Source organism: Aythya ferina (genome assembly GCF_964211825.1).
Source record: "Aythya ferina genome assembly, chromosome: 9".
Classification (NCBI taxonomy): Eukaryota; Metazoa; Chordata; class Aves; order Anseriformes; family Anatidae; genus Aythya; species Aythya ferina.
Genome location: NC_140305.1, coordinates 11,644,880 through 11,669,607, shown reverse-complemented (window position 1 = coordinate 11,669,607; position 24,728 = coordinate 11,644,880). Strand labels below are relative to the sequence as shown.

At 56.6% G+C, this 24,728-nt stretch overlaps 4 protein-coding genes across 17 annotated transcripts; 3 read left to right on the top strand and 1 right to left on the bottom strand.

Moving 5' to 3' along the window:
* The first annotated feature begins 113 nt into the window (after window positions 1–113).
* On the top strand, window positions 114–6,788 carry SLC35G2 (solute carrier family 35 member G2). Of its 9 annotated transcripts, none has more exons than XM_084530055.1 (4): window positions 114–552; window positions 1,327–1,436; window positions 3,711–3,784; window positions 4,980–6,788. In XM_084530055.1, the coding sequence occupies exon 4, from the start codon at window positions 5,002–5,004 to the stop codon at window positions 6,235–6,237; it is 1,236 nt and encodes a 411-aa protein (XP_084386181.1). In that variant the 5' UTR covers window positions 114–552; window positions 1,327–1,436; window positions 3,711–3,784; window positions 4,980–5,001; the 3' UTR covers window positions 6,238–6,788. The 9 variants fall into 9 exon arrangements, with proteins under 9 accessions (XP_084386181.1, XP_084386179.1, XP_084386178.1 ...); XM_084530053.1 differs by having other exon boundaries at window positions 1,327–1,970; XM_084530052.1 differs by having other exon boundaries at window positions 726–1,970.
* Window positions 5,067–13,853, bottom strand: SCLY (selenocysteine lyase). Of its 3 annotated transcripts, none has more exons than XM_084530048.1 (12): window positions 13,720–13,853; window positions 13,234–13,395; window positions 13,051–13,151; window positions 12,813–12,960; window positions 12,315–12,442; window positions 12,021–12,185; window positions 11,610–11,716; window positions 11,449–11,485; window positions 11,015–11,098; window positions 10,781–10,883; window positions 10,548–10,623; window positions 5,067–8,852 (listed from the first exon to the last, which is right to left on the bottom strand). In XM_084530048.1, the coding sequence occupies exons 2-12, from the start codon at window positions 13,382–13,384 to the stop codon at window positions 8,540–8,542; spliced, it is 1,413 nt and encodes a 470-aa protein (XP_084386174.1). In that variant the 5' UTR covers window positions 13,385–13,395; window positions 13,720–13,853; the 3' UTR covers window positions 5,067–8,539. The 3 variants fall into 3 exon arrangements, with proteins under 3 accessions (XP_084386174.1, XP_084386175.1, XP_084386176.1); XM_084530049.1 differs by lacking the exon at window positions 13,720–13,853 and adding an exon at window positions 9,748–9,935 and having other exon boundaries at window positions 8,590–8,852; window positions 13,234–13,522; XM_084530050.1 differs by lacking the exon at window positions 13,720–13,853 and adding an exon at window positions 9,739–9,935 and having other exon boundaries at window positions 8,717–8,852; window positions 13,234–13,523.
* Window positions 13,816–18,033, top strand: LOC311441669 (uncharacterized protein). 2 transcript variants are annotated; one of them, XM_084530063.1, is made up of 2 exons: window positions 13,816–13,954; window positions 14,437–18,033. In XM_084530063.1, the coding sequence occupies exon 2, from the start codon at window positions 14,470–14,472 to the stop codon at window positions 15,334–15,336; it is 867 nt and encodes a 288-aa protein (XP_084386189.1). In that variant the 5' UTR covers window positions 13,816–13,954; window positions 14,437–14,469; the 3' UTR covers window positions 15,337–18,033. The 2 variants fall into 2 exon arrangements, with proteins under 2 accessions (XP_084386189.1, XP_084386190.1); XM_084530064.1 differs by lacking the exon at window positions 13,816–13,954 and adding an exon at window positions 14,013–14,311.
* Window positions 18,034–18,111: 78 nt separating this feature from the next.
* AIRE (autoimmune regulator) lies at window positions 18,112–24,264 on the top strand. Of its 3 annotated transcripts, none has more exons than XM_084530060.1 (11): window positions 18,112–18,281; window positions 18,761–19,925; window positions 20,567–21,154; window positions 21,258–21,432; window positions 22,262–22,386; window positions 22,514–22,591; window positions 22,737–22,969; window positions 23,051–23,251; window positions 23,344–23,440; window positions 23,698–23,766; window positions 23,944–24,264. In XM_084530060.1, the coding sequence occupies exons 3-11, from the start codon at window positions 21,014–21,016 to the stop codon at window positions 24,022–24,024; spliced, it is 1,200 nt and encodes a 399-aa protein (XP_084386186.1). In that variant the 5' UTR covers window positions 18,112–18,281; window positions 18,761–19,925; window positions 20,567–21,013; the 3' UTR covers window positions 24,025–24,264. The 3 variants fall into 3 exon arrangements, with proteins under 3 accessions (XP_084386186.1, XP_084386187.1, XP_084386188.1); XM_084530061.1 differs by having other exon boundaries at window positions 18,148–18,281; window positions 18,761–18,940; XM_084530062.1 differs by lacking the exons at window positions 18,112–18,281; window positions 18,761–19,925; window positions 20,567–21,154; window positions 21,258–21,432 and adding an exon at window positions 21,580–21,844.
* The last annotated feature ends 464 nt before the right edge of the window (window positions 24,265–24,728 follow it).

Sequence of the window (24,728 nt, the reverse complement as noted above, 5' to 3'; positions counted from 1 at the left end):
GTGCGGGCGGGAGAGAGGGGGGGGGGGCGAGGCGTCGCCGTGGAGACGGCGGTGGGCGGGGCCTGAGCGGGGCGGGGCGGGGCCCCCTGACAGCCGGGGCTCCCTCGCTGAGCCCCGCGTTGGGCGCTGCGGGCTCGGTCCGCGCTCCGTGCGCGGTGCTCGGCGCCGTGCCTAAGCACCACAGGATCCCCGCAGTGCCCCTGTCACACACAGCCCGCTCGCCACTCCGTCCCGCCGCACACAACCGCGCTCCCTCACACCGCCTGGCGCCGCCGCCGAGCCGCGGCCGCAGCCGTGCGGGTGCTGTGCCCCCGTCACGCCGCTCGGCGGTGCCGCAGGCATGGCCCCCGCCCGGCCTCACGGCGCCTCGGCCTCCCGCTGCCCCTGAGGGCGCCCGGCCGGGCCGTCGGAGCGGCGGCAGCGGGCTGAGGGCGGCTCGGGGCCACGGGGCCGGGCGGTGCCGCTGCTCCCGGGGAGGAACGGGAAGGAGCCAGCTCGGGAGGACGCCGGCGGGCGGTGGGCAGGAGGGCAGCGTTGCGGAGGAGGCGCGAGGTGAGGCAGGTAACGGAGCCGCCGGGGTGACGGGGGCGTCCTGCGGGGCGCTGACGGGGGCGGCTGCCAGCCCCTGACAGGCACCGCCTGCGGCCCGCCGACAGTCGCGACGAGCGAAGTCTGAGTCTGTCAGGATTCAGTTCTGGTTTGTTTTGTTTTGTTTTTTCCCCCAGAAGCGGCAGAGGAACAACCTGCCGGGCCCACACCTCAGGGCGTGGGGAGGGCTGGCTGCTTGCTCCTGACTCCGGGGGGAACGGCAGTTGCCCTGCCTGCGAGCCCTTCGTGACGGCTTTGCAGGTGGCTGGCTGAATTTGGCCAGATCCGGCAGAGCTCCAGACTGTTTTGCTGCGTTTATTGGAAAATATTGGTTATGAGCACCAGACAGACCTCGAAGGCAGGGCAAGAAGGCGAGCCCAGCCTCCCAGCCCTGGGCAGGGGAGTGGCGCACAGCCCTGTGGCTCTGCAGGTGCCCACCCCTGTGCAGGGCTTTGGGGGCTGCAGCAGGTTGCCTTTTTATTTAAAGAACTCGTGGAGTGTGTTGTATTAGTGATCTGTGGTGTTTATTGAATCCCTTGTGATCAGGTGTTCACCCGTGGGAAACCAGTTCGCATTTTGACAGCCGGCGATGTCCAAGAGCTGCCAATTTAAATGGGCGCCTCAAGTTGTTGTTTGAATTAAGAGTGTTTGTTTCGTTATATGACATGAGAATTTGACATAGTACTTAATTGTTGGCACTCTATTAAATTGGATTTGAAATCAAATTGTATTTTTCAGAGAACATGCAAATAAACCATCTTAAGTTTCCAGATACAAAGGGAAACAAACAAACAAACCAAAAAGCCTTCCTGTGATCTCCACAAAAGGAATCAGCAGAAGGAGAAGCAGCAAGTTTTCTGCACAGGCTGTGCTACCTTCCATTTGTTTTACATTTGTGCTGAGGATTGACAAACATGGATTTGGGTTATGCACCGAACTGAAATTTTTGATGGTTAAGAGAAGCAAGATCACCAAAGAGTACAAACAAATCTCCTGTGCGAGAGATGGCATGACACTTGTCATATATTCACTGCTTAGTAGAGAAAATTAAATTTCAATTTAAGCACTCCTGCTATTTTTTGTTACTTCTCATTTCCTGCCTTTCTCATGCCTCATCTGTTTGCCCTTCAGGTCCCCAGACCTTCCAACTGTTAGTGTTCACGGTGCTGAAGGAAATACTGGGTCTGTATAGGACAGCCATTTTGAGTTATGTGCTCATGATCTATTGTTTTCCTCCAGAGAGATCCCTGAATACATTACACAGGTCCAGTACTAAATTTGCAAATGCATGTTGTCTCTTTTCTATTCCCTTTTTCATTATTTGTTGGAAGAAAATGTAATCTAACCTCAGGAGGAAAGAAAGAAAGCATGATATGCTCATGGTAAGAAATCTTTTTTTTTTTTCTTTTTTTCTTTTTTCCTTTTTTTTTCCATGAGCCAATAGTTGCAGCATGTACTCATCTGTTTCTTAATGAGATGACTGAGGTTGTACAGGCTGGATTCACTGCCGCTCTGATAATAATGCCAGTTGTGCACCATTTGTATTATTTTCCTCATGCTTTGTCCCTGATCCATACATTGTGGAGATCAAGAAGGTCTTAATTTTAAGATGTGGGGAGGAGGGCAAGGCAGAATTGTGAATTTAAAACACAATGGAAACGGTAGGTAGGAAAAGCTGTGATGTGAGGGGCACTGCCTTCCTGGCCTCATTCAGTTCATTTTGCATTTGCCTGTTAAAAGAATCTGAAATTAACAACTTGCCTTAAGGAAAAAGAAAAAAAAAAAAAGTAGTAGATGATAAGACTGGCTTACGTTTCTGGAAGTTTTGTTTGTTTGTTTGTTTGTTTTTATTTTTATTTCTCTCCTTGGCATTTCAGCTGTTTCTTCTCAGGTTTCTTGCCGTATATACACTGTGTGTGAATGGAAACTCTGGAGCCCTCCAGCATTTAGTCGTACAGTTTATTTTGTCAGCTGAGCTGTGCTTAAAAAGGGTTGGCCCAGAAATGTGAACAGGAGGAGTGCTAGCAGAAGGCTTCCTGAGTAGCCAGAGGTGTTTCTTGCCCTCAGACCCCTTTAACATGTACTGATCTCTGCTTCGGCGAGGTGTTGCAAAGCCAGGAGCGTAGCCTGCCAAAGCAAGAGTAAGGCGGTGCCCCAGGATACCTCGCTTACTTGGGCAAGTCCAGCCTGGTCCAGCACTGGGATTGTTCTCCCGTTCCTCGCAGTCCCTACCAGATTCACTCACTCCACCTCTAAGAAGTAGGCGACGGCTTAGCTGGGATATAGCAAGGGGTTAATAACCCTCAGTCCCTGAGGAGAGAGGAAGCCTGTCCCATTCTTATGTAAATTATTTTCCTCAGCTAGGCACAGGCAGTGCTTTGGCTGAGGCAGATTAGGGCTGGAGAAAATGCCAAGGCTGAGCCTGGCCCCGACAGAAGCATTTCAGTGAAGAGCTCTGGCACCTGCTCTGACATTGCCTTTTGCTCTGTGGCTCTGCCCCTGTGTCTCCCTGAGGATGTGCTGTCGTGCATCCAGCCTGATTGTCCACAGCCCGATTGTTCACTCCCTTGTGGCCCTGCATCTTCGGGGCCTGCCTTGTCTTGGTGCAGTTGCCCTGTGCACAGGGACTGCAGTGCTCTCCACACCTGTCCCCTGCAGGCACGAGAGACCAAACCGCTGTGACCAGCAGCGCTGGGCTGGACTCCTGGCGGCTGGGTCAGGAGGATGGGTCCTCCAGGGCATCCTTGCCTCTGCAAAGGCAGTGAGGCAGGATGGTGGGCATGGGATGATCACATTTTCTTGCTATTAAACTGCAGGAACCTCACACTCACAAAGCACCATTCATTCTTTAGGTTAGTTCAGTCAGTAATTCTGAGAGATGGTTGGAGTGGCTTTAGCAAGGTTACACCGACTGCTTGCTCTTTTCTTTATCTTTTCCATAATGATGCACTGGAGTTGCCAGTTCCCCAGGAGCACAGCCTCTTAGGCATGGTAGTGTGTATCTCAGATTTTCAACTTTGAACAATCAGAACATTTTGTGCCTACCTTGAGCATTACTTGCTGTGCTAAGGTCATTGTAACCCGTTCTGTTTGGTATCAGAGCATCTGCTGTTTCTGTTTAGACATCCGGACAAAGATGTAGATGACAGAAAGGTGTTTTCCCCTTCGGGCTTGGAATTGAACCTCTCAAAAGCAAGTAATTATGTTTATTTGCTGGGACACAGTGGTGTTTGTAGAAGGCAGATCACATTTTCCTTGCTGCCGCTTCATTTGGAAGGGCTGGTGGTGGAGGGCACCGTGCACAACGAAGTAATCCTGGTGGCATCCCTGTGCCTGTGATAAACCAATGCCATGCTGTCATCCTGGGCCTGGGGACAGCGATGGCACGCTCAGGGCAGAGCTGCAGGGGGTCCGGGCCACAGGGGGGCTCCCTGTGAGCCCCCCGCACGTGTCTGCAACAGCAAAGCCCAAGAAGTGCTTGTGCTGATGACCAGGTGCCATGAAGGGATTGTTTGCTTGTCTCAGGAGGCTGATGCCACCACGGCGACACAAGTGGCACTGTGTGCGTTGCTGTGTGTCACAGTGTGCACCAACAGAGGCACCGAGGGGAGAGCTCACGCTGCTGTGTGGTGTGAAGTGGACCTTCAGCAGGAGGTGGAGGGGTGGTCTTGCTGCGGGGGTGTCTGTAAACCCACCTGTCCCTTGGCTGCCAGCGGGAGGCCTGGTTAGTCATCTGGATCAGCCCTTCCAAATTTTCTCTATGTGAAATAAATAACTAAATATTGATTCGGACTTGCAAAACAAATCTGTTGCAAAATCAATCACTGGAAATAAGATGTGAAAAGAAGAGTTTGTAACACTGTCAAAGTATTGTTACAAAATTTGTTGTTTATTCAGGTACTACGCTGACTTGCTCAGGGATCCTCCCTGTTTCCCTGCGGTGTTCTCTGTCAGTTTACAAACAAGGATGTCGTCTCCTCTTGCCAAACTTTTTCCGTAATCTTGTAACATTAGCAAGCAATTAACAATACGTATAATTCATAATTACAGGGTATTTACCATCCAAAAAGCTTTAGCAAGAGAACTTCCTCTTAGAATATGAATATACTAGAACATTATGCACCCTAACATAATGAGAATGTACATTATTTTCAGAAATTAGTGACTAAAGTTCTGTAGTTGGCTTTTAAGGAGATCCAAATGGCCTGACTATCAAAGGTATTTAGCAGTAGCAGACTGGAAAATTAAAGCAAAACCAAAAACAATGTACTAGTACTTGGACTTGGTTCATACAAATAGCTTGTAAACACTAGCAGTATTTGCATACTAATGAGTCTCTCCCTGTCCATTACCTAAAAAGATAACAGTGCATCCTCATTTTTTTCCTCAAGACCAGGACGTTTCTTCGAGGAAATGGATACATCTTCCCCAAAATACCCAGTCAAAAAGCGAGTGAAAATTCATCCCAACACGGTAACAGTAAAATATACTTCTCATTATCCCCAGCCAGGAGAAGAGGGATATGAGGATGGTAATGAAGATACTGGTGTATTTATGGAGGATAACCCTAAAAAAAGACTGTTGAGCGATGGGAAAAAGAGAGGAAGGACCTTTTTTGGTACGATAGACACCCAGCTCCAGCCAGCACAACTACCAAAAGCCAGTGAGATGGGGCATTTCCAGAACTTTCCCGAAGGAAATATACTGCAGTCGAGGAAAATGTGGATAGTGCTTTTTGGATCTGCCGTGGCTCATGGATGCGTGGCTCTAATTACGAGATTAATTTCTGATCGTTCCAAAGTGCCATCCCTAGAGCTGATTTTCATCCGCTCGGTCCTACAGGTTCTGTCCCTTACCGCTGTGTGTTATTACCATGAGCCGCCCTTTGGCCCCAAAGGGTACAGACTCCGGCTCTTCTTCTACGGGGTCTGCAACGTTATCTCTATTACCTGTGCTTACACTTCCTTCTCCATAGTTCCCCCCAGTAATGGGACCATCATGTGGAGGGCTACCACTACAGTGTTCAGTGCCATTTTGGCTTTTTTACTGATAGATGAAGGAATGGCTTACGTAGACATAATTACTGTCGTCGGCAGCGTGTTTGGTGTCTGTCTGGTCATGATCCCCAACATCGTCAAGGAAGAAAACTCTTTGCTGAGTACCTGGAAGGAAGCTTTTGGCTACACCATGACCGTTATGGCGGGCTTGACCACTGCTCTCTCCATGATAGTCTACAGGTCAATCAAAGACAACATCAGCATGTGGACAGCACTGTTCACCTTCAGTTGGACGGGAACCGTGTGGGGAGCATCCACCATGTTCGTGCTTCAGGAGCCAATCGTCCCGCTGGATGGAGAAACCTGGAGCTATCTCCTTGCCATCTGCCTCTGCTCCACGGCAGCCTTCCTGGGGGTCTACTACGCCCTGAGCAAGTTCCATCCCGCTTTGGTCAGCACCGTACAGCACCTGGAGATAGTCATCGCCATGGTCCTGCAGCTCATCGTGCTGCGCATCTTCCCAGGTACTTACGATCTCATTGGGGGAGCAGTTATTTTGGTTAGTGTTTTTTTTCTCGCGTGTTATAAACTGTCCTGGAAGAATTTAGGAAGACAGGATTATCAGGAGATTGTGGATTCTTCCATTAAATGAAGCGCAGTTTTGTTGTCCAGTCCTGGTTGCGTGACCACGTGAAAGTGACGTATTCCAACTCCGTTGTGTTCTCGTGTACTGGTCAGGTCCACTCCTTACTGTTTATTTTCACAGCTGATGTAGCAACATTGGTAATTTCAGATTTCCGTGACAGGTGAACTTGTTCTAGTGTGTACAACCACTGACATTTTTATGTCGTATGAGAAAAGGATTTTTGTCTGCAGCACATAGGGTGCGTGAGTGGAAGCACAGATGCCCTGCCAAAGTGCAGGCCGAGCCGTAGGCATCTTCCTCCTCACCTTCCTGGGATAAAGCAATACGGAGACAGAGGGATTCACTGGTGACTGCCAGTCCCGTGTGCTGGGGTAGTAGGAAATGAACAGTAAAAACATTACAATGGTCAAGCAGAGCGTTTGTGTCCTCTGTAACACTCCTTCCACTTTGGCTGTAATGTTCTAAATGAAGAAATGGTAATGTTTCTGTGATGGGTACTTGTGTTTCCTGTGTGTGTATAAACAAAAGAATACATCCATCCGTAAAGCATTTTGTGCTCTGTGGTTAAACTTCTCTCTCAATTGACACAGGAAGCCCAGACTTCCAGGGTTTTCTTTCCCCCACCCCTTGCGTGGGGGAAAAAACAGCCCCCAAAACTGGATCTCCACCTGTCCCCAGCTGTGAAAGAGGTCTCCAAGACCTGGAAGATCTCTGATAATAAAAAAGCTGCCCCTGGAGCAGCGCAATGTTCTTTCTTTGGAACCACTTCTCCCAAAAGCTGTTTTAACTATTACACAAGGGGAAAAACAAGATTTGCATTTGAGACTGAGGTGCGAACAGTGGTGTTAACGAGGAACAGCCTGACGGGCATCTAGTGACTGTTCAGCCATTCCCAGGACAGTCAGCCCTAAATTAATTTCCCAGCCTAAGGAAACACCAAAGCCCTAGTCCTCTTCCACTGTTTTTTGAAGTCAGCGTGATTGGATCTTAACAATTCAGTTACAAAACCCATTCGACTTGTCAATCTGATTTATGGTTCCAAATTTGCTTCCTGGTTGTGCTAGCGTATGGCTAGGAAACAGCAAGACCGGTGTCTAAGAACATGGCCGCAGTTGTGCTTTCTGCCACTAACTGCGACGCAGCAGGTGCATGAATCCCCCTGCCTACCTTTCCTGCTCTGTTGTGAGCTTCGCTAACAGCGTGAGGTTGGGCAGCAGCGCGTTGGCTCTCAGCTTCTTGTCCTCTTGTGACACGACACAGCAGGAGGATCTGAGCACGCGACGGGTTTGTTCTGCACCCCCTGCCCACCAGGCACAGGAGGAGGCCGGGGCTTTCAGTGCTGCTTGCCGGGAATTGCTCTCTTAGGGTATTTGAGCTGGAAAACCACAGCAACAGTTGGAATAGATTAAGTATGGGTCTCTGAACAGGGAGATAAGATATCAACAAGACTCCCCGTTGATAAGGGTTAACAGATATAACAGTTCATGATAACAGAGAGCATCACAAGCCCATTGATTCTGACCACCTGCAGCGTAACAAAGATGACACCTCCTGCTGTTCTGTCAGCTGCAAACCCCAAGCCATTGCACTCAGTGGCCCAGGGGCTCTAGGCTCCCAAAACCACCAGAGAGGAAGGGGCGCAAGGCCCCCCCCCACCAGGAGGTGTCACCAGTCACCCATGCTGTTCCATGTGTGGAGGATATCAGGGAAGCACCTGCAGCAGGTGGCGGGCACGCTGTGACAAGTTCACACGCCCCCAAGCAGTGCGGCAGCAGGGGCACAAGTAAGGAGCCCCCTCTGTGCCCCCAACCCCAGACTCTGTGGCAGGGGCGCAGTGCTGAGCCTTGGACTGGCACCTGCACTTGGAGCCCAGCTGCAGCTTGGAGCTGAAGCATGGCCCTAAGAAGCGTTTTGGCTGAGGATATCCTTGTGGTTGCCATCCGAAATGGGAAACTTGGGTGTTCAGAGCTCATCTGCCCATCAGGGCTGCAAGAGGGCACCGCAGGACCGGCCCAGAAGGAAACCAGCAGTAGAGAAGGTGGCGGCTTTGTGCCTACCACACGTCCCAGGCAGTCCCAAGGCACCTCAGCCCTCTGGAAATGTGCTGCCCATAAAGGGCCCCGTGTGTCACCACTGCTGCTCTGGGCTTCCCAGCTCAAGCAGCAGGGAGCAAGCAGGGCGTGAGCAGGGCCCCCCAGGCCTTGGGGGACTGCAGCCCTGCCTGAGGACTGGGGCAGCACCTCCCCGCTCAGCAGGTTGTGCCTCTGCTCTGAGCCACAAGCATTTACCAAGGGGAGAAAACATCCCTCTAAGGACCCCAGCCAGCCCTGCATCCCCCAAAACACCACAGAAAGTACATTTTACTTAGGAAAGAGCCACAGCAGTGGCAACTACTTTTATTCCTATGAATACCAAGGGAGAGCAGATTGCCCGAGATTGAGCAGCCCAGCTGCCGTGCTCCTCCTGTGTGCGGCACGTGTGTCCTCCTACAGCAGCGATCACAGCAAGTGCCTTGGCACGCAGGGGTGACAAGTTTCCTCCAGTGCTGGCACACATTTAGGGCAGGCACAACTGCTGTTTCCTTTTGGAGCATGTAGAGCTGGCACCAGGGGCTCTGCCCGCTGCAAGGAGGGGAGGAAAGGGGAACAGGTAACGCAACGCTGTGCTGGGAAAGCCATGCCTGCCCCCTTCCCAGCCACAGCGTCCTTTGGGAGCTCAGGGCTCTGGCAGCAGCAGCGCAATTCCCAGCCCAGCCTCTTGCCGCGCTGCTGCCAAGTCCCCGTGTTGCCCGGGGCCAGATGGCCTTTCTTCCTCTGAGAGGGAAGGCAGCGGGCTGGCTTCCTTTGGGGAAAACAACCAGAGCAGAAGGCTCCAACCCCTGCAGCTTCCATGCCTGTTACACTCTGGAGGGAGCTGAGCTTGGAGCAATTTTTGAGCACGCGTCAATGTGTTGGCAAGCCAGGAGTTCTGGACAGCAAGGTGCTCTGAGCACACCACGCAGCGGGGAGTCCCGAGCAGACCCCTGGTGAGCTGCCCCAGCCCCAAAGCAGCAGAGCCCCCTCCCCAGCACAGCCCCCAGCGTCTCAGCAAGCTTCTCTGCTCGAGGGGCATGCACTGTGGGGACAAAGCAGCCCCACCACGATCCCTGCGAGCAGGAGCTGACAGACAGCTAAGCAGAACTAGGAGCGCGTCACTGATGAAGCAGGAATCTCGCTTCCTCCTCCAGCCAACCGCTTCCCTCACATCAATTCCAAACTGCAGGCTGGCTCAGTTTGGCTGGGGCGTTGGGCAGAAAGCTATTCCTGTCAGAGCTGGAGTCCAAACTGACTCAGCCTGCAGCCACAGGACAGGAAGGGCACATCCTGTGGGCAGGGGCTTGCTGTCAGCTTATCACCATCCCGCCCCTGCACAGCCGCCACAAAAGGGGTGGCCACCTCGACCACGCAGCTCCTGCTCCCTGCCCTGCCCGCAGCCAGCTCCCAGGGACGAAGCAGAGCAAAACCCCACCCCGAGAACCTGGGGGGCAGCTGGGCAGTCCTGGGGGCTACGAGGCTCCGTCCTCGCCCAGCCGTGCCACAGCCTGCGCAAGGTCCTGCACAACCAGGTCCACATCGGCACGGGTGGTGTCCCGCCCCACGCTCAGCCGCAGGGCGTTCTGCGCCACCTCGTAGGGGATCCCACAGCTGAGCAGGATCGAGGAGGGCCTGAAACACAGGCAGGGAGGAGAGGGTTTAACTGGGAGGCCAAAGAAGTGCACACATCGCTTGAGAGATTCACAGAGCCATAGAAAGGAGCATGTCTGGACAGATGCACTCGAGGCAAACCAGTGAAGTGCCCTGCCTACCTCCCAAAGGCATCTGCTCGCACCCAGCTCATTGCCCTGGGACAGATCTGACTCTTCCCCTCTGAGAACCTCCCCAGTACTTCCAGGGACTGCAAGCTCTACATGTCACCGCTCTAAACCAGCCCCAAAGCAGCTGCTGCCCCACGCACACCCAAAGGAGCCCTCTGGAAACCCTACACAGGCTTGGCTGGGCAAGCCAGGCACGCAGACACAGGCAGACTGCCGGCAGTGCCACACGCCAAGGAGTGCTTCCAGGCTCAGCTGGATCACCACAGCCCAGGGGAACAAAGTCCCTCCCGCAGCAGCCACGTGTTCCAGCCGTGTTTTATGCAACAACCTCCTGTGCTACTCTCAGCAAAGCTCTGCACTCGCTTTGCTCCAGGCAGTGCTGCCCACAGCCACCCCCAGGCCCCTCTCCCTGCCTCCCCCCTCTCTCCTGGGAGGAGAGGCACTGGCCCAGCTGCCTGCTTACCGATCCCCTTTCTCGGAGTGGCAGGCAGCCCCGACACTGGCGAGGAGGGTCTTGCAGTGAGCCAGCACCCTGCGCCCTGCAGCACACACACGCGGGTCTCCCCGTGCCCAGGCTCCTTCTGAGGGCCGCTGCCCGCCTCATCTCCGTGCCCAAGCCGTGGCCGAGCTCCCACGTGCCTCAGGCCCGCAGCTCCCCGCAGGAAGCGTGCGCAGGGGAGGTGGGAGCAGAGCTACCTTGAAGGCCTGGGCCCAGAATGGAGAAGTTGCAGGTGTTGCAGAGTCGCTTGGAGCCCATGAACTTGCTGTTGAAGTGGAGCCTCTGCTTCCCAAAGGATGCCTGGAAGGACCAGAGGGCTGCGGACAGCTCTGGGAAGCGAGCAGCTTTGTCCCAGCGTGCCCTCAAGGCCCCGCACCCTGCAGGACAAGTCCCAGGGAGGGGAGAGATGGACAAGAACTGGATCCGCTCACCTCCAGCCTGGCCTCCAGGTAGTCCCGAACATCCCGCATGTGGGCCTCGTAGGCCTCCCAGTTCCTGCTCACAAGCTCTGCAGCCTGAGGAGACCCAGAGAGGTTCCCTCAGCAATCCCCAGACAGCTCCCTCCACATCCAGCCTCCCAGCAGCTGCCCCCACCCGGTCCCATCCCGACAGCTTGCAGAGCGGTGCCAGCTGTGCCTGCCCTGCTGCCAGGCAGACTGCGGGGCAAAACCTGCAGCCAACACTTGGAAGCAGCTCCTTGGACTGGCACCAGAAGTCCTATCTCCTTCCCCTGCAGTTCACCTGCCCTCCCGCACCCAGAGCTTGTCACTTCTAGAGGTGGAGTAGTGCAGCAGGATGCGTCCATGCTGGCTCTGCCAGGCAGCAGCCCTGAGAAGCCTTTCCTCCGCCACCATCACTCACTCACCTTGCCAAGGGCAGCGATCATAGGGGTGTTCTCAGTGCTGGAAGGAAAGAGCGGGTAGGGACTTGCATTTCGCTGGACTAGAAGTCTGTTCTCCAGCCTCAGGGCACAGCCCCTCCCCGCCTGTGACCCCTGGCTGTTCAGCCACCAACCGGGCACCTTACCCCGGACGGAAACTCCTCTCCTGTCCCCCTCCGAAGAGCATGGGGTGCAGCGGGGTGGTGGTGCCAGGGCCACGCACGTACAGCGCGCCGATCCGCGGGCCGTAGAACTGCAGGGAGGAAGAGAGCTGCACCAGCCACGTGGGCACAGCGCCAGGTGCCCCGTGATGGGCACACTGCCCGACCCCAGAGCTGTCCCCAAGCCTCAGCCACCTCCTGCAGCCCCTCCAAACAAAGCCCCTGACTGGCAGAGGCTGTCCCCCAGTGGGACTCCCAGCGGGACTCGCAGCCCCGCAGTGATCTCCCAAAAGCCCTTTGCAGCTGCCCAGCTCTGGCCATGCTGTGGGAGCCACCCAAGGTCCCCCCAGCAGGGATATCTGCAAAGGCGACTGGGCCACGCGAGCAGTGCCGTACCTTGTGCCCCACGATGGTGAGGTAGTCCACCCCCAGCTCCTGCACGTCCACGCACCCCTTGCCAATCATCTGTGCCGCATCCGTGTGCACCAGGATCCTGGGCAGCCCCTCCGCCACCCTCTTCTGGTTGAGGACGTGGATGTGCTGGCTCAGCTTTGAGACCGGCTGGCAGGAAGGAGAAAGGTCTGTATCACAGGGACTGTCTGCTCCCCCTTATCAAGGGCCTTTCTGTGACCATGTCTCTTGGACACCTTCCTGGCCGCATCCCGTGCCGCTTGCTGCCCGCAGACTCACCATGATGACCCCCGTCTCGTTATTGGCCAGCATGATGGAAACCAGGCAGGTGGTCGGCCGCACCGCAGCGAGAACGTCGTCCACCTCGGCCTGCCCACTTCGCGGGGACACAGGCACAAAGGTGGCTTCTGCAAGCCAAGAAACAAGCCCTCAGGTTTGCTGGACAGCGCAGCAGCGTCCAGGGCTGTCCCAACGCTGCTGAAAGGGCAGGAGGGCTACATGGGCAGCTGGCATACCAGCAGAGGGTACCAGCATCAGATGCCAACCAGGTAAAACATGCAGCCTGTGGGAACGTGGGCACAGGAGTCAGTGCCATTTGAGGGGGGGAAAGAGGAACATCACAGAGCAAGCAGGTCCCTGTCTTTGTCCGCTTTTCACCTTTAGCATAGCAAAACTGCCAGTAGGGCAAATCCCCTGCTTTCCATGCTGCAAACCTGAGCCTGGGGCCAAATGTGCACAACCTGCCTCTTGTTGTCCCTGTACCAGCACCCAGCTCACCTGCCAGGCTCTCCTTCACCAGCTGCTCCAGCGGCAGACGGATGGAGTCGTGCTCCACGCTTGATGTCACGATGTGCGGCGTGGCCCCGTCCTGCCCCTTGCATTCTCGGAAGTGCCTGAGGGCGGTGTGGATCACCATGTTGTTAGCCTGGGGCGAGGAACACAGAGAGAACAATGAACGCCTGGAGAAAGCACAGCGCCGTTCCTCCCCACCCTCCTCACACAGCAGCACCCTCACCTCCGTGCCCCCTGAGGTGAAGATGACATCCTCCGGCCGGCCTCCCACCATCCTCGCCAGGCTCTCCCGGGCGCCAGCGATGAGCTCCTTGGCCTTCCTACCTGCAGGGCCAGGCCCAGCCGCTCCGTCACTGCTGTCACTGCACCCACAGCCCCCGCACCCAGCCCCTGCCCCAGGCCTTACCTGCTGGGTGGGCGCTGCTGGGGTTCCCCCAGGCCTGGCAGGCAGCCTCCCCCAGCGCCTGGGCCACCTCGGGGGCCAGCGGGGTGGTGGCGTTGTAGTCCAGGTACACGCTGCTGGGCGCGGGGCCCGGCGGCTCCGTCCCGGCACCCATCGCTCCCGGTGCTATGGGGACGAGGGCGCAGCCGTGGGGGCTCTGCGCTGGGTGCGGCCCCTCAGGGCTCCCCTCAGGGCTCCCCTCAGCGCCTCGCCCGCAGTAATGGCGCCCGCCCCGGCCACGCCGCCCTCCCCGATTGGCCGCCCGCAGCCACCACCCGCGCGGCGACCAATCAGCTCCCGCCTTCCTTCCCGCCCCGCACTCCCCCCTCCCCATTGGCCCCCGGCAGCCGGCCCCCGCCTCGTGGCCAATCGGCTCCGGACCCCCCACCCCCTCCCGCTCCCCCTCGCCCCCTCCCCCCTCCCGCGGGGCGCCGCGAGGCGCGCGCTCACAGTCACGCGCCGCTCCCTCCCCGCCTCCCCGCGCCGGCCAATCCCGAGCCGGGCGGAACAGGCGGGCGGGCGCTGCGCACTTCCGCCGCGTGCCCGCTGGGGCCGGGCGGGGCGGGGCGGAGAGGGGTGGGAGCGGTCCGCGGCGCTGCCCCTCTCCAAGATGGCGGCGGCGACCTCGGCCCGTTCCCCCCGCGCCCTCCTGCGCAAGCTCGGCAGAGCCCCCTCCAAGATGGCGGTGAGCCCCGGGGAGGGAGGGGCCGCGCCGGGCCGGGGGCAGGCCGGGGCCCGGCTCCCTCAGCCCCCTCAGCGGGCCCCGGCCGGGCCCCGGCCCCGCTCCCGCAGCGCCGTGACTCAGCGCCCGGGGCCGGGCCGCGGGGGGCGAGGCGGCGGCGGCGGGGCCGGGCCGGGCCGGGCCGGGCCTCCCCCGGAGCCCCCTCAGCGCCCCGGGCCCCGAGCAGCGCCCGGCGGAGCCTGGGGCCGGGCCCTGCGTGTGCCCCGAGCGGAGCCCGGCGCCCGGGGCGGCCGCAGCCTGAGGCGATTCGCAGCGATCCCGCGGGGCGCCGCTGGCCGCGGGTGGCGGGACCGGCCGCGGGTAGGCCCCGCAGCGCCTTGGGAAGGCCCCGGCCCGGCGGTGTTGAGCGGGGTTTGCCCTCCGCTCGCTGGCGGTGCGGGGAAAGATGCCCCCGCTCACGTAGCGCCTCTCAAATTGTCTTTCAGGTTATGTCGTAACCGCGGGATAAGCGAGCAGTGATGGAAGCACTGGATAGCGAGGTGAAAGCACGGAAGACTCTGGGATCTGTTGAGTACGTGGAGTCTTCAGGCTTCACCCAGGGAATACTGCCAACCAAGAAGGATGTGGTGCAGAACATGCTGTACCTACTGCAGCCCAAAAGAGCGGGCCAGGCCCAGCGCTCCAAGGAGGATGCAGCCTACTTGCTTGCTGAGCACCTGCAAGAGCACTGGTTGGTTTGCAACTTGCACACCATCGGAACGCAAAATATAAAGAAACTCATCCTCAAAATGTACGAGGAGTTTACCCGATTGTATCAGACCCGAAAGCAGAGACAGAACCAGGCTTTTACGGAGAGAGCAGACAAATTCAACGAGAGTTCGGAGAAGCTCTTTGACATATTTTGTACAGATGCACAGTTGAGAAATAAATTGGAGGAATACAGTGGAATAAAAATGACTGGCATCGAATGGAAATTTCTTGAAGATCAAAGAAGCGAAAGGAAAATGTACTACGAAGATTTCACGGACAAGCAGGAACTGAAGATGATGGAAAGAAGGCAGAAGATACAGTGTCTGGAGCACTTCAGGAAGCTTGCCAGGGAGGAGAAGGAAGGAAACAAATCGAAGGAAATGACGTATAAAAGTGATGAGCAATCGGATGAAGGCACGAGTGTGGATGAATCCTATCTCGCTGAGGAAGAGAACGGAGGGGCTCCTGCCTTCTCGCTGAGGGGCAGAAGGAAGCGCCGCTGCACTGCCTGGTCCACCGGTGCCGCGACTCCTGCCAGCGATGCCATGCCCCTGGAGTGCCAGCATATACGGATGAGCATCAGGAGAGTTAGGCCTGGGTTCTACGAGACTGTGGAGAAGGTTGAAAACTGCTAGTGTATGCTGTGGTCAGCAAGCAGAGCTGCTGGAGTACAAGGTGGCAGTACACACGTTAGGCAAGTTTGAAATCCCACAATCAATTGGAAGCGAGTGTCACAGATCCCCAGCCAGAGCTCAGGAACATCCTGCCTCCAGGGAAGGGTGCTGGGACGACAACAACAGCGACAAGGACTAAACCACGTGGACTTGGAAGGATAAGTAGTCGGCGACTAATGACACGAAGACTCAAATGGAGTGGATGATGTAAGGTTATGTAGTGCATGAGCCTCTTCTTCCAAGGTCCTGTCTACGTCAGTGGGTTTTTGGAAGTCTCTCACCATTTCTGAGCCAGTGGTGGCCTAACAGGACTGATTTACTGCAGGGAAATAACTCGGACTTGTTGCTAATAGGAAATGAATGTGCTGAAGAGACCTCGCTCCTGCCGGTTTCCATGGGAGGGAGAGGTCTTCAGCCCTTTTCAGCAGAATTTGGCGTTTCTGTGAGGAAGGAAGCTGGTTTTCACATTGCGTTACCCGGTCCTAGAGAGGCGTCTTGTCATGTCGTGGAGGGATTGCTCTTCTGCTTGGGGAGGGAGGGAGAGAGGGATCAGGAGGCATTTGAGTGCTTTGGCTGTAAAAGCAGCGGTGGTTCTGGATGCTTTATTCTGGACTCTATTTTAACGATGTTTCCTTGATCAGGATAGACCTTCCTCTAATTGGATGAGTTAATACAAAGTCCCTAATCTAGGATCAGAGGTGTGAATCCTAAACGAACTGGTGTAGTCTTATCTTCCCAGGGAGGGGGAGTGGTCTGAAGATAGAGGGAAGGATGCAAACTGCATCGTTCAGCTTAAAATGGGAAGAGTTTTAGAAACCATTGCACTGTCCTGTCATCTTAGGATGTAGGGAAGAAAAAAACTTCCCCGTGTGTAGCTGTGGTATTTGCAGCAAAAGGCACCGAAGTCTGGGCTTGCTTTTCCTCCCCCTGTAGGTACGTGCAGACCAGTGGGGTGGAAGTGGTAGTTTTCCACCAAGAGTCTGTTTGAAAAAGGTGTCATCCTCTTGCCCACATATATCCCCAACAGTGATGTGTCTGTGATTTTAGATACATGCAGTACAAGGGTATCTGCCCTTCTCAGTTAGGGTTGCTTTACTGGTTTTTAAAGATGAGAGAGTTGAACTTTGTACGGAACCCAGCGCTGGGGATCTCTCTGGTGAGATTCCCAGAGCTTGCCAGATGACATTTAACAGCACAAAGTGAAGTCTTGGTTTGTCCACAGAAATATTCTGGTAGAAAGAGCTCAAACTTGCCTGGTTTTCAGATTTACCTTTCAGTGTGAACGTTGATTTCCCCACTCCAGTATCTCAGCTTTTCCCCGTTTCTTTCCTAGATGTCCTGCATATCATTTTACTGACATTAACTCGTGCTGTTTCATTCTTTAGCTTTTGCTTCCTTTAACAATAAATGCATGTACAAATAATTTTGACAGCTCCTGTTAGTTTGATGAATCAGTTCTTGGACTGCTTTGAAGTCCTATGCCAAAGGAGGAATGAAACGCCAGGTAGCTGCTGTTCCAAGTCAGATGCAGCGGAGCCAGGCAAAGCCCAGCAGCAGCAGCCCTGGCCCTGCTGCGTAGTCAGGCTGCAGCGTGTATCTGCTCTGTCCCTCTGCCTAGGGACGGATTTGTCCAGCTCTGAGTGATACGTCGGCTTCCCAGTGAACTTGCTCTTTATTAATTGCCAGGATCTTTACCCTGTGTCTCTGAGAAGTTCCTCTTGGTAAGTGGCTGCAGAATATCCAGTGAACGCAGTGCATTCCGCGTCACTGCTGGTGTCGTTACGGGTTTCATTGCACGAACCCGCGTTCTGCAACACCCTTCAGCCTCCTCTGCTTGAGAGATCGCAGCCCTCTCTCTCCTCCTCTCTCTGACGTGCTTCACTGGCTTCCCCGTGCAACTGATGTCACGTTTAAACTATTTGCCTTCCAGCCCTGAGGTGCTGGACTCTAGCCTCTCACTGGGCTTTTACACCAGCAGCTCTGTTTCAGCAGGGAATATAGCCAAGCTCGGACCTCGCAGAAATAGATGTTTTTGTAATAACTGCTGTAAAACTCCCTTTGTATTAAAAATATAGATGAAGTATAAGTGCTAGCGTGTAAAGTAAATCCGACAGGGTTGAATTGAGTATGGAACACAGCTGTATAGCGCTTCATGATTTTCAGGGATTCAGGGAATTTAAGGTTGTCGAATCTGACTTCCTGTATACCACAGGGAATTACATTTCATTCAGAAGCCCCATACTCAGCCTACTGGTTTCAGTTTAACTGATGTGTCTTGCAGAAAGTTGAGCTGAAGACGTCAGAAGCCTGCTGTCTTCCTCAGTTACATACTTAATCGTTTGCTGTTTAATAATTATGACCATCTTCTAGGCTGTGATTCTTTTCATGACATTGTGTACAGGCTGAGCAGTGTTTATTGCATTTAAATCATATTTGTTTTTTAACTGGGTTTGACTGTGGATAGAGCCAAAGCCTGGCTCTGTTTCTGCTGCAACAGGGGGGAGATTTCTATAATGATGTATTCTGATTACTCTTCTTTGGGACCATGGTGCCTTTTTAATCAGGACAGTAAATCTTGTCCCAGATTCTGTACTTTTGTACGTTAACAGTTGTTGACTTTCCTTTTTTGGTGTGTCCCAAATAAATTAATATAACATACCTCTGGGCTTTTGTTTCTTCTTTCTAAAGGGGGAGGAAAGAGGAAACTGAAGCTAAAATTAATCTTCTCTACCACAGCTCTCCCTACCAGGCTCTTGCAGGAGCAGCTGCAAAGCATGCGGGTGGATCCGCTTTCATCTGGACTGCGCGGGGCGGCAGCAGGAAAGCTTCTAGAGAGAGGAGGAGGAGAACCCGAGCCCCACGTGGAGCCTTTTTACAACAAATGCTGGAGCCTGGAGCCGCCAAAGGTAAGGGGAGGGGGCTGAGACTCATGTGCCTGGTGGTGGCATTTCACTCGGACTGGCTGTGAGCTGCAGGCAGTGTCGGAGACGCTCTCCTTCCCGGCAGCGGTCCCGTGATCCTGCCCTGTGGATGGGTTCCCCCTGGTGCCTGCTCCTCCCTGTGACTCGGGGCCGTGTTCGGGGGGTTGTGAGAGACAAGTGGGGGGCAGGCGGTGTCCAAGAGACACACAGGGTGATGGCCTCAGGGACCTCAGGAGGGTGGAGGGGAAGTGGGAGAGGAAAAAATTCTGTTAACAGCACCTTTGCTTCAGTAGCTTTTCACAAGAAGAAGGAATCAGAGCGCATCCCAGGGGTTACAAGGGCTTTTGATGGATACTGAGGTGCTGATTTAACTGGACGTCTGTGGAAAAATACTGCCAGCCATTGCAGCTGGATGGTGCGAATTGTGTTCTCCTACCTTGAAACTTTTGCTTTGATTTCTGCAGGAGTGATACAAACGAGAGGACATCCTGAAACCTGAGTGTGGCCAGGTGCCCCTGCACCCCAGCCTTCAGTCCTTGGGGCCAGGCAGGGCTTGTGCCAGCCCCAGGGAGGGTTTTACACCCTCTGCAAGCACGCAATGACTTTTCTCAGCCTTTTCACTGCTGAGGTCTGCACTAAGCAAGGTATTACAGAAATACCCCTCTGATCTGCCAGCAAGTACGTGCCTCTTCATACAGCACCTGGCAGCCCCTACTCTGCCTCCTGCACAGCACCTCAGAAAGGGGAAGGAACACACAAAAACAACCCAAAATGCAAATTATTGCACTGCTGAGCTAGCTGGATGTGAAAAACAATCTATCTGTGATTCCAAGCAGAGAAGCAGTCACAAAGTTGGAATTTAAAACAAGCCCAATCAAGCCCAGCAAGCACAGCACTCTGGGCACATGGCTCCCGGCAGCATTGGGCAGCACCCGTGCACGAAGGAGCGGCCGTTTGTAGCCGTGGGTGTGCGGGTGTGTGGGCACGGGGAGGGCACAGCCGCCTTGTCTTGGCGGTGCTGGAACACAACAAAGGGTGGCAGTGACAGATAGTGGCTTGGCAGGTCGAGTGGGACATTGAGGAAAACAGGGTGGAGCAGGCCCTGAAACTGTGTCACGGCTGCGTTGATGCTCAGTGCCTTGCCAGGCTGCGGCAGCTCCCGGCCAGGGAATGAACCTCCTGTTCCATTTAATACCCGTGTTGTGTCCCCTGGGTGCCACAGGTGCGTCCCTGCTGCGGCAGAGCTGGCTGCTCAGCCAGCTCCTGGGGGCTGCGGATGCTGCTGGGAAGGGGCCAGTGGGGACTCCAGAACCCTGCTGTAGGACACAAGGACCTGGCACGGTGTCTGCCTGGCCTCCATCCCACTGCTCCTACTGCCTCCAAGAGAAAAATCACTCCAGATCCTGAGAGGAGCTTCGGGGAGAGAGTTTGTGTAAACATGTTAGTGCGTTAACCAGAAATGGATGAGGGCATTTCCTGCCCTTGCGGAGGGCGTTGTCTTGTTATTCTTCCCGAGTTTCTGGACAGCAGCCACTGTCTCCTGGCACGGCTCTGTATCAAGCAGATACACACTCCAGTCTTTCAGGACTTGATGAATGTCCCTGCCCACGTCACCTTGATCTGCACAAGGTTGTCTCCCTTATTGGGCCCATTCCTGGTCCCACCCGAGCTGGGTTTTGCTGCACAAACCGTGTCAGGCATGGCCCCAGCGCAGGGAGGGCGGTGCACAGCCCCGGCGCTGTGGCTTAGTTGCCTGGGCTGACTCAGGCAGCAGGGACAGGTCTCTGGAGAGGGGCTGGAAACTAATCCCAGGGAAATCCCAAATGTTTGGGGAGTGGGAGAGGAGCCTTAGAGCTTTCCCTTTCCTGGGCTCCTGGTATGGAGTGACCAGGTATGTTAGAGCATATCAACCCCATTTTTTTTTTTAAATGCAAGACACACAAAGTGCCAATTCCCCATTGGCTCTCAAGTTTTTTCCAGCTGTGCATTTCTAGAGAAATCACTTTATTGCCCAGTTCCCCTTAATGGGCAATTACAGAGCTGCGTGTGCGGCTGGGTAATCCCCGGGTGTGCTCAGGGCACTGCCCGTCACTGTCACGCTGTGTGGCAGCACTGCTGCTTGGTCACTGTACCCAGACAGGCACTTGCAGAGTTTTTTAGGTGTCAGTGCTTCCCTGGGCGTTTGTCAGCCCACTGTGCTTCAGCTGTGAGCCTGCAGAAGGTGGTTTGCAGGTAGCGTAACCGCAGCAAATACATCTCTTTTTCCCTAGATTTCAGGACCTTACTTCCCATGTGCGGCTAAGTTTCTGGATGAGAGAAGCGGGTGCTGTGGAAAGTCCAGAAATTTTGGGACAACGCCTGGCTGACCGCAGGGACGAAGGAAGCAGGGGCTGCCTGTGCCAGCACCCTGGCTAACTCCCCTCTCCTGGGGTGGCTGGCGGGGTGGGATTGTGCCTGTTGCCCCCAGCAGTGGGTAGCAGGTTGGGTGGAGAGCCACCTCATCCCAACCCCTGGGGCCAGCAGCGCGAGAGCAAGCCCGGCTGCGGTGCTGCAGGGAGAGCTGGCACGGCCAGAGGCGCGAGCTCAGGTTACGCATTGTACAGAAATGAGTGGCGCTGTGGGAGCCTGACGACTTTCCCACTTTCGGCAGCCGGGCTGTATTAAAGGGGAGCCTCGGGGCTGGCCGCTCGTCCCAGCCGCATCGCTGCCGCCTCGGCATGGCTGGGCCAGGTGGTGACGGGGACCTGCGGCAGCTGCTGAAGCTGCACCGCACCGAGATCGCCATGGCGGTGGACGACGTCTTCCCGCTGCTGCACGGCCTCGCCGACCACGACGTTGTCCCCGAGCACGTCTTCAAGGTGAGGCACAGGGTGGGCGAACGCAGCCCCGGCCACATCGCAGGGACTGGGGCCAGCTGGTGGCACCCGGACGCGTGCCCACGGCTGGCGGTGGCACCGGCAGGAGACGCTGAGCCAGACGGAGCGAGAGGGCTCCCACCGCGCCTTCCACGCGCTGCTCACCTGGCTCCTGGGCCGCGATGTCGCCGCCGTCCGTGACTTCTGGGCAGTGCTCTTCAAGGACTACAACCTGGAGCGCTACACCCGGCTCCGGCCCCTTCACAGCGCCTTCCCCAAAGGTAGGCAGAGGCCAGGAGCTGGCACCCCCGGGGGCTTCCCGCGGCAGGGGTGACCCCCCGGGCTGGCTGTGCCTGTCCCTGCCCCCTCTGCAGAGGTGGACCTTGGGCGGCAGCGCCGCAGCCGGCGCCTGTCCCCCAGCCCCACGGCACCAGTCCCACACAGACCCCAAGGCAAGAGAAAAGCCCCTGAGGAGCGGGATGGGGCCCGCATGGCACAGCCCTCGCCACGGCACGCTGCCAGCCCCGGTATGGAGACGTGGTCAGGGTGGGTGCAGGGAAGAAATGTGGCAGGGCACTTGGAGCGTGTCACCCAGGGTGACCCATCCTGCAACACCCCCAGGGCCCCTGACAAAGGCAAAGACCATGAAGAAGCTGGAGGGTGTGGACACCACACGCTCACCCCGTAGCAGCAGTGAGTGCCAAGCTCTTCTCCCGTTCCCTGGGGACAAGCACAGCCACAGGTTTCTCCCCCAAACAGTCCCAGTCAGATGGTGATGGTCTGCGAGAGGCCACCGGGCACCTACAGCCAGCAGGCTTGGGCAGAGGGGTGGGTTGGGCCAAGGGGAGACAGGGGCAGCAGTGGGACAGCGTTGGCTTTTAGATGAGGCCGTCTGAGCCCCCCCTGCCCGCAGGCCTCCAGGCTGCAGCCAGCGAGGTGCCCGGCACCCACGGGGCTGCTGAGGGGAAGCACGTCCTCATCAGACACGGGCTGGAGCCGAGTGAGCAAGTGCAGGCGCTGGGCAGCCCCCAGCCTCAGGAGCCCCCCTCCTCGGGAGGGCCCCCGCAGAGGGGCAGGGGGCGACGGGGACGGTGCTGGCCTCTCTTCCAGGCAGCACCAAGGTGGGCAGCAGAGCCGGGGACGAGCTTTATGACCCAGCTGCTGGTGAGGAGCTCGGGGCCAGGAGCAGGAGCCGCAGCCTGAAACCTGCTGCCCGACCCAGGGCACCCCAAAGCGTACGGTGTTGCCCCCCCCCGGCACCTTCCAGCCATACGAGCCCTCCCAGCAGCAGGGATCCTCCCTTCCCTGCAGCTCTCCCAGTGGTTGATGGTCCCCAAAACCCCTCTCTCGTTCTGCCCGCAGAGCGGGGGGCTGCGAGCAACACCCCAGGGCTGTCTGCCAGCACCCACCATGCACAGCCAGGACCCCACACCCCAGCAGGTGAGCCCGGGGCTTTTCAGCACCCCAAAAGTCACCTGGTGAAATTGGGGCCGTCGGGATCCTCCCGGTGTATCCGCCTGTGCTGGCTGAGTACAGGCAGCCTGGGAACAGGTGACCCCTGCGCCAAAAGGCACTGGTGTGTTAGGTGTTTGCAGGGCAAGTGCCAAGGGAAGATGCATCGAGGAGGCAGTGGGTGACAGCGTCCCCTGGAGCCACCCAGGGTGGCAGTGGCAGCGCCCCCCTGCCCGCTCCCCCATGGCAGGAGAACGAGGATGAGTGCGCAGCGTGCGGTGACGGCGGAGAGCTCATCTGCTGCGATGGCTGCCCCCGGGCTTTCCACCTCGCCTGTCTGGTGCCCCCGCTGCCCCGCGTCCCCAGGTGAGCCCCAGCGCGGGCCATGTGGTTCTGGTGTCCCTGGGCGTCCCTGCCCTCGCTCACAGCCGCGCTCTGGCTGCGCAGCGGGACGTGGCAGTGCGGCTCATGTGCGGTCAAGCCAGGCCAGTTGCGGGAGGCAGACAAGGTTGCAGAGCAGCCCCCCGTGATCCCCGGGGAGGAAGAACGCGGTGCCCACATGGGCAGAGGTGATGGGAGTGTCTGCAGCCGCTGCTTCAGCAGGATCCCTACAACCCAACACTGCCCTGTACCTAACGGGAACCCTGGGTGAGGCTCCTGCCACCTCCCACATCTCACCCCAAACCCCCTGGGTCTGGTCTCATTGCCCGGAGAGTTTGTGACACTGCCTTTGGTCGCAGGGGGCTGCTGCTTTGCAGTTCCTGCGTGGGCGCACCAGAAACAGGCAGCGGGGGGAGCACCGCAATTACCGGAGACCACGCGCATCAGGCAGCAAAGGTCAGTACAGGCACCGCTGGGAGAACAGCCCGGGGAGTGGCAGCACTGGGCAAGGGCGTTTGGAGGAGGAGACGAGATGGGAGAGATGGAGCCGAGGAGTGATGGTTTGGGCTGGGTGAGGGACAAGCAGCTATAGCTGGAGGTGTTGCTGAAGCTGGGCTGGAAGAAGAGCAGCACACTGTGGGGCAGCCACCAGCTGGGTGGCAGGAACTGAATGAAGCCAGCACGTCACCAGACACAACCCGTCTCCTCTGCAGGCAGAGTGTGGCAACCCCAGCGGTGACCCCGTATTGAGCAGGGATGAGCTCAACGCCCTCCTGGGCGAGGTAACTTACGGGTGGTGACACCAACAGGCAGAGCCCAACCATGGGCAACTGAATGCCTGGGGTAACCCCACATCAGGTCCTCAGCCTATGGGGGGCACACAAGTGAAAGCCAGGGTAAAGACAAGAGGCTGGGAGCAGGTGAAAACAAAGAGCAAACTCCCATGGGCTGTCCCACAGGGCGCCTGGGACGGGATCCTGCAGTGGGCTTTCCAGAGCATGGCACGGCCACTCGCAGACACCCATGGGCTCTTCGTGTAGTGCATGCACCTGACACGGGGGGAGCTGATGTGCGGCAGGCCAATGCTAAAGGACAGCTGTGCACTGGTAAGAGCACAGGCGGATGGATACAAATGACCAACACATAATAAAATGAGAAAAAAGAAATTAAAAAAAAAAAACAAACAAACAAAATAGCTAAACGATATATATATAACTAGAGGGAACAAAAAAGAGGATAAAATATGATCACAAATTCTACCAGTGAGCAAATTGATAAGATTTTAATAAATATGAAAATATACAAGGAAGAAAAAAAAACCCTACAGCACACCGTATTCCCAGGATGTCTCCCATCCAAGTACTAACCGGGCCCGACCCTGCTTAGCTTCCGAGATCAGACGAGATCCGGCGTTGCCAGGGTGGTATGGCCGTAGGCACCCTCATCCCCGCCAACAGCCCTCTTCCCCACAGCCGCCGCACAACCGCCGCCGCGGCCACGGCCTGTGCCACGGCCTCCCTGCCAACAGGCGGCGCCCCCGGCCCCGCAAAAGCCCCCCCGACGGCAAAGACAAAAGCCTACAGCACCCGGTATTCCCAGGAGGTCTCCCATCCAAGTACTAACCGGGCCCGACCCTGCTTAGCTTCCGAGATCAGACGAGATCGGGCGTTGCCAGGGTGGTATGGCCGTAGGCACCCTCGTCCCCGCCAACAGCCCTCTTCCCCACAGCCGCCGCACAACCGCC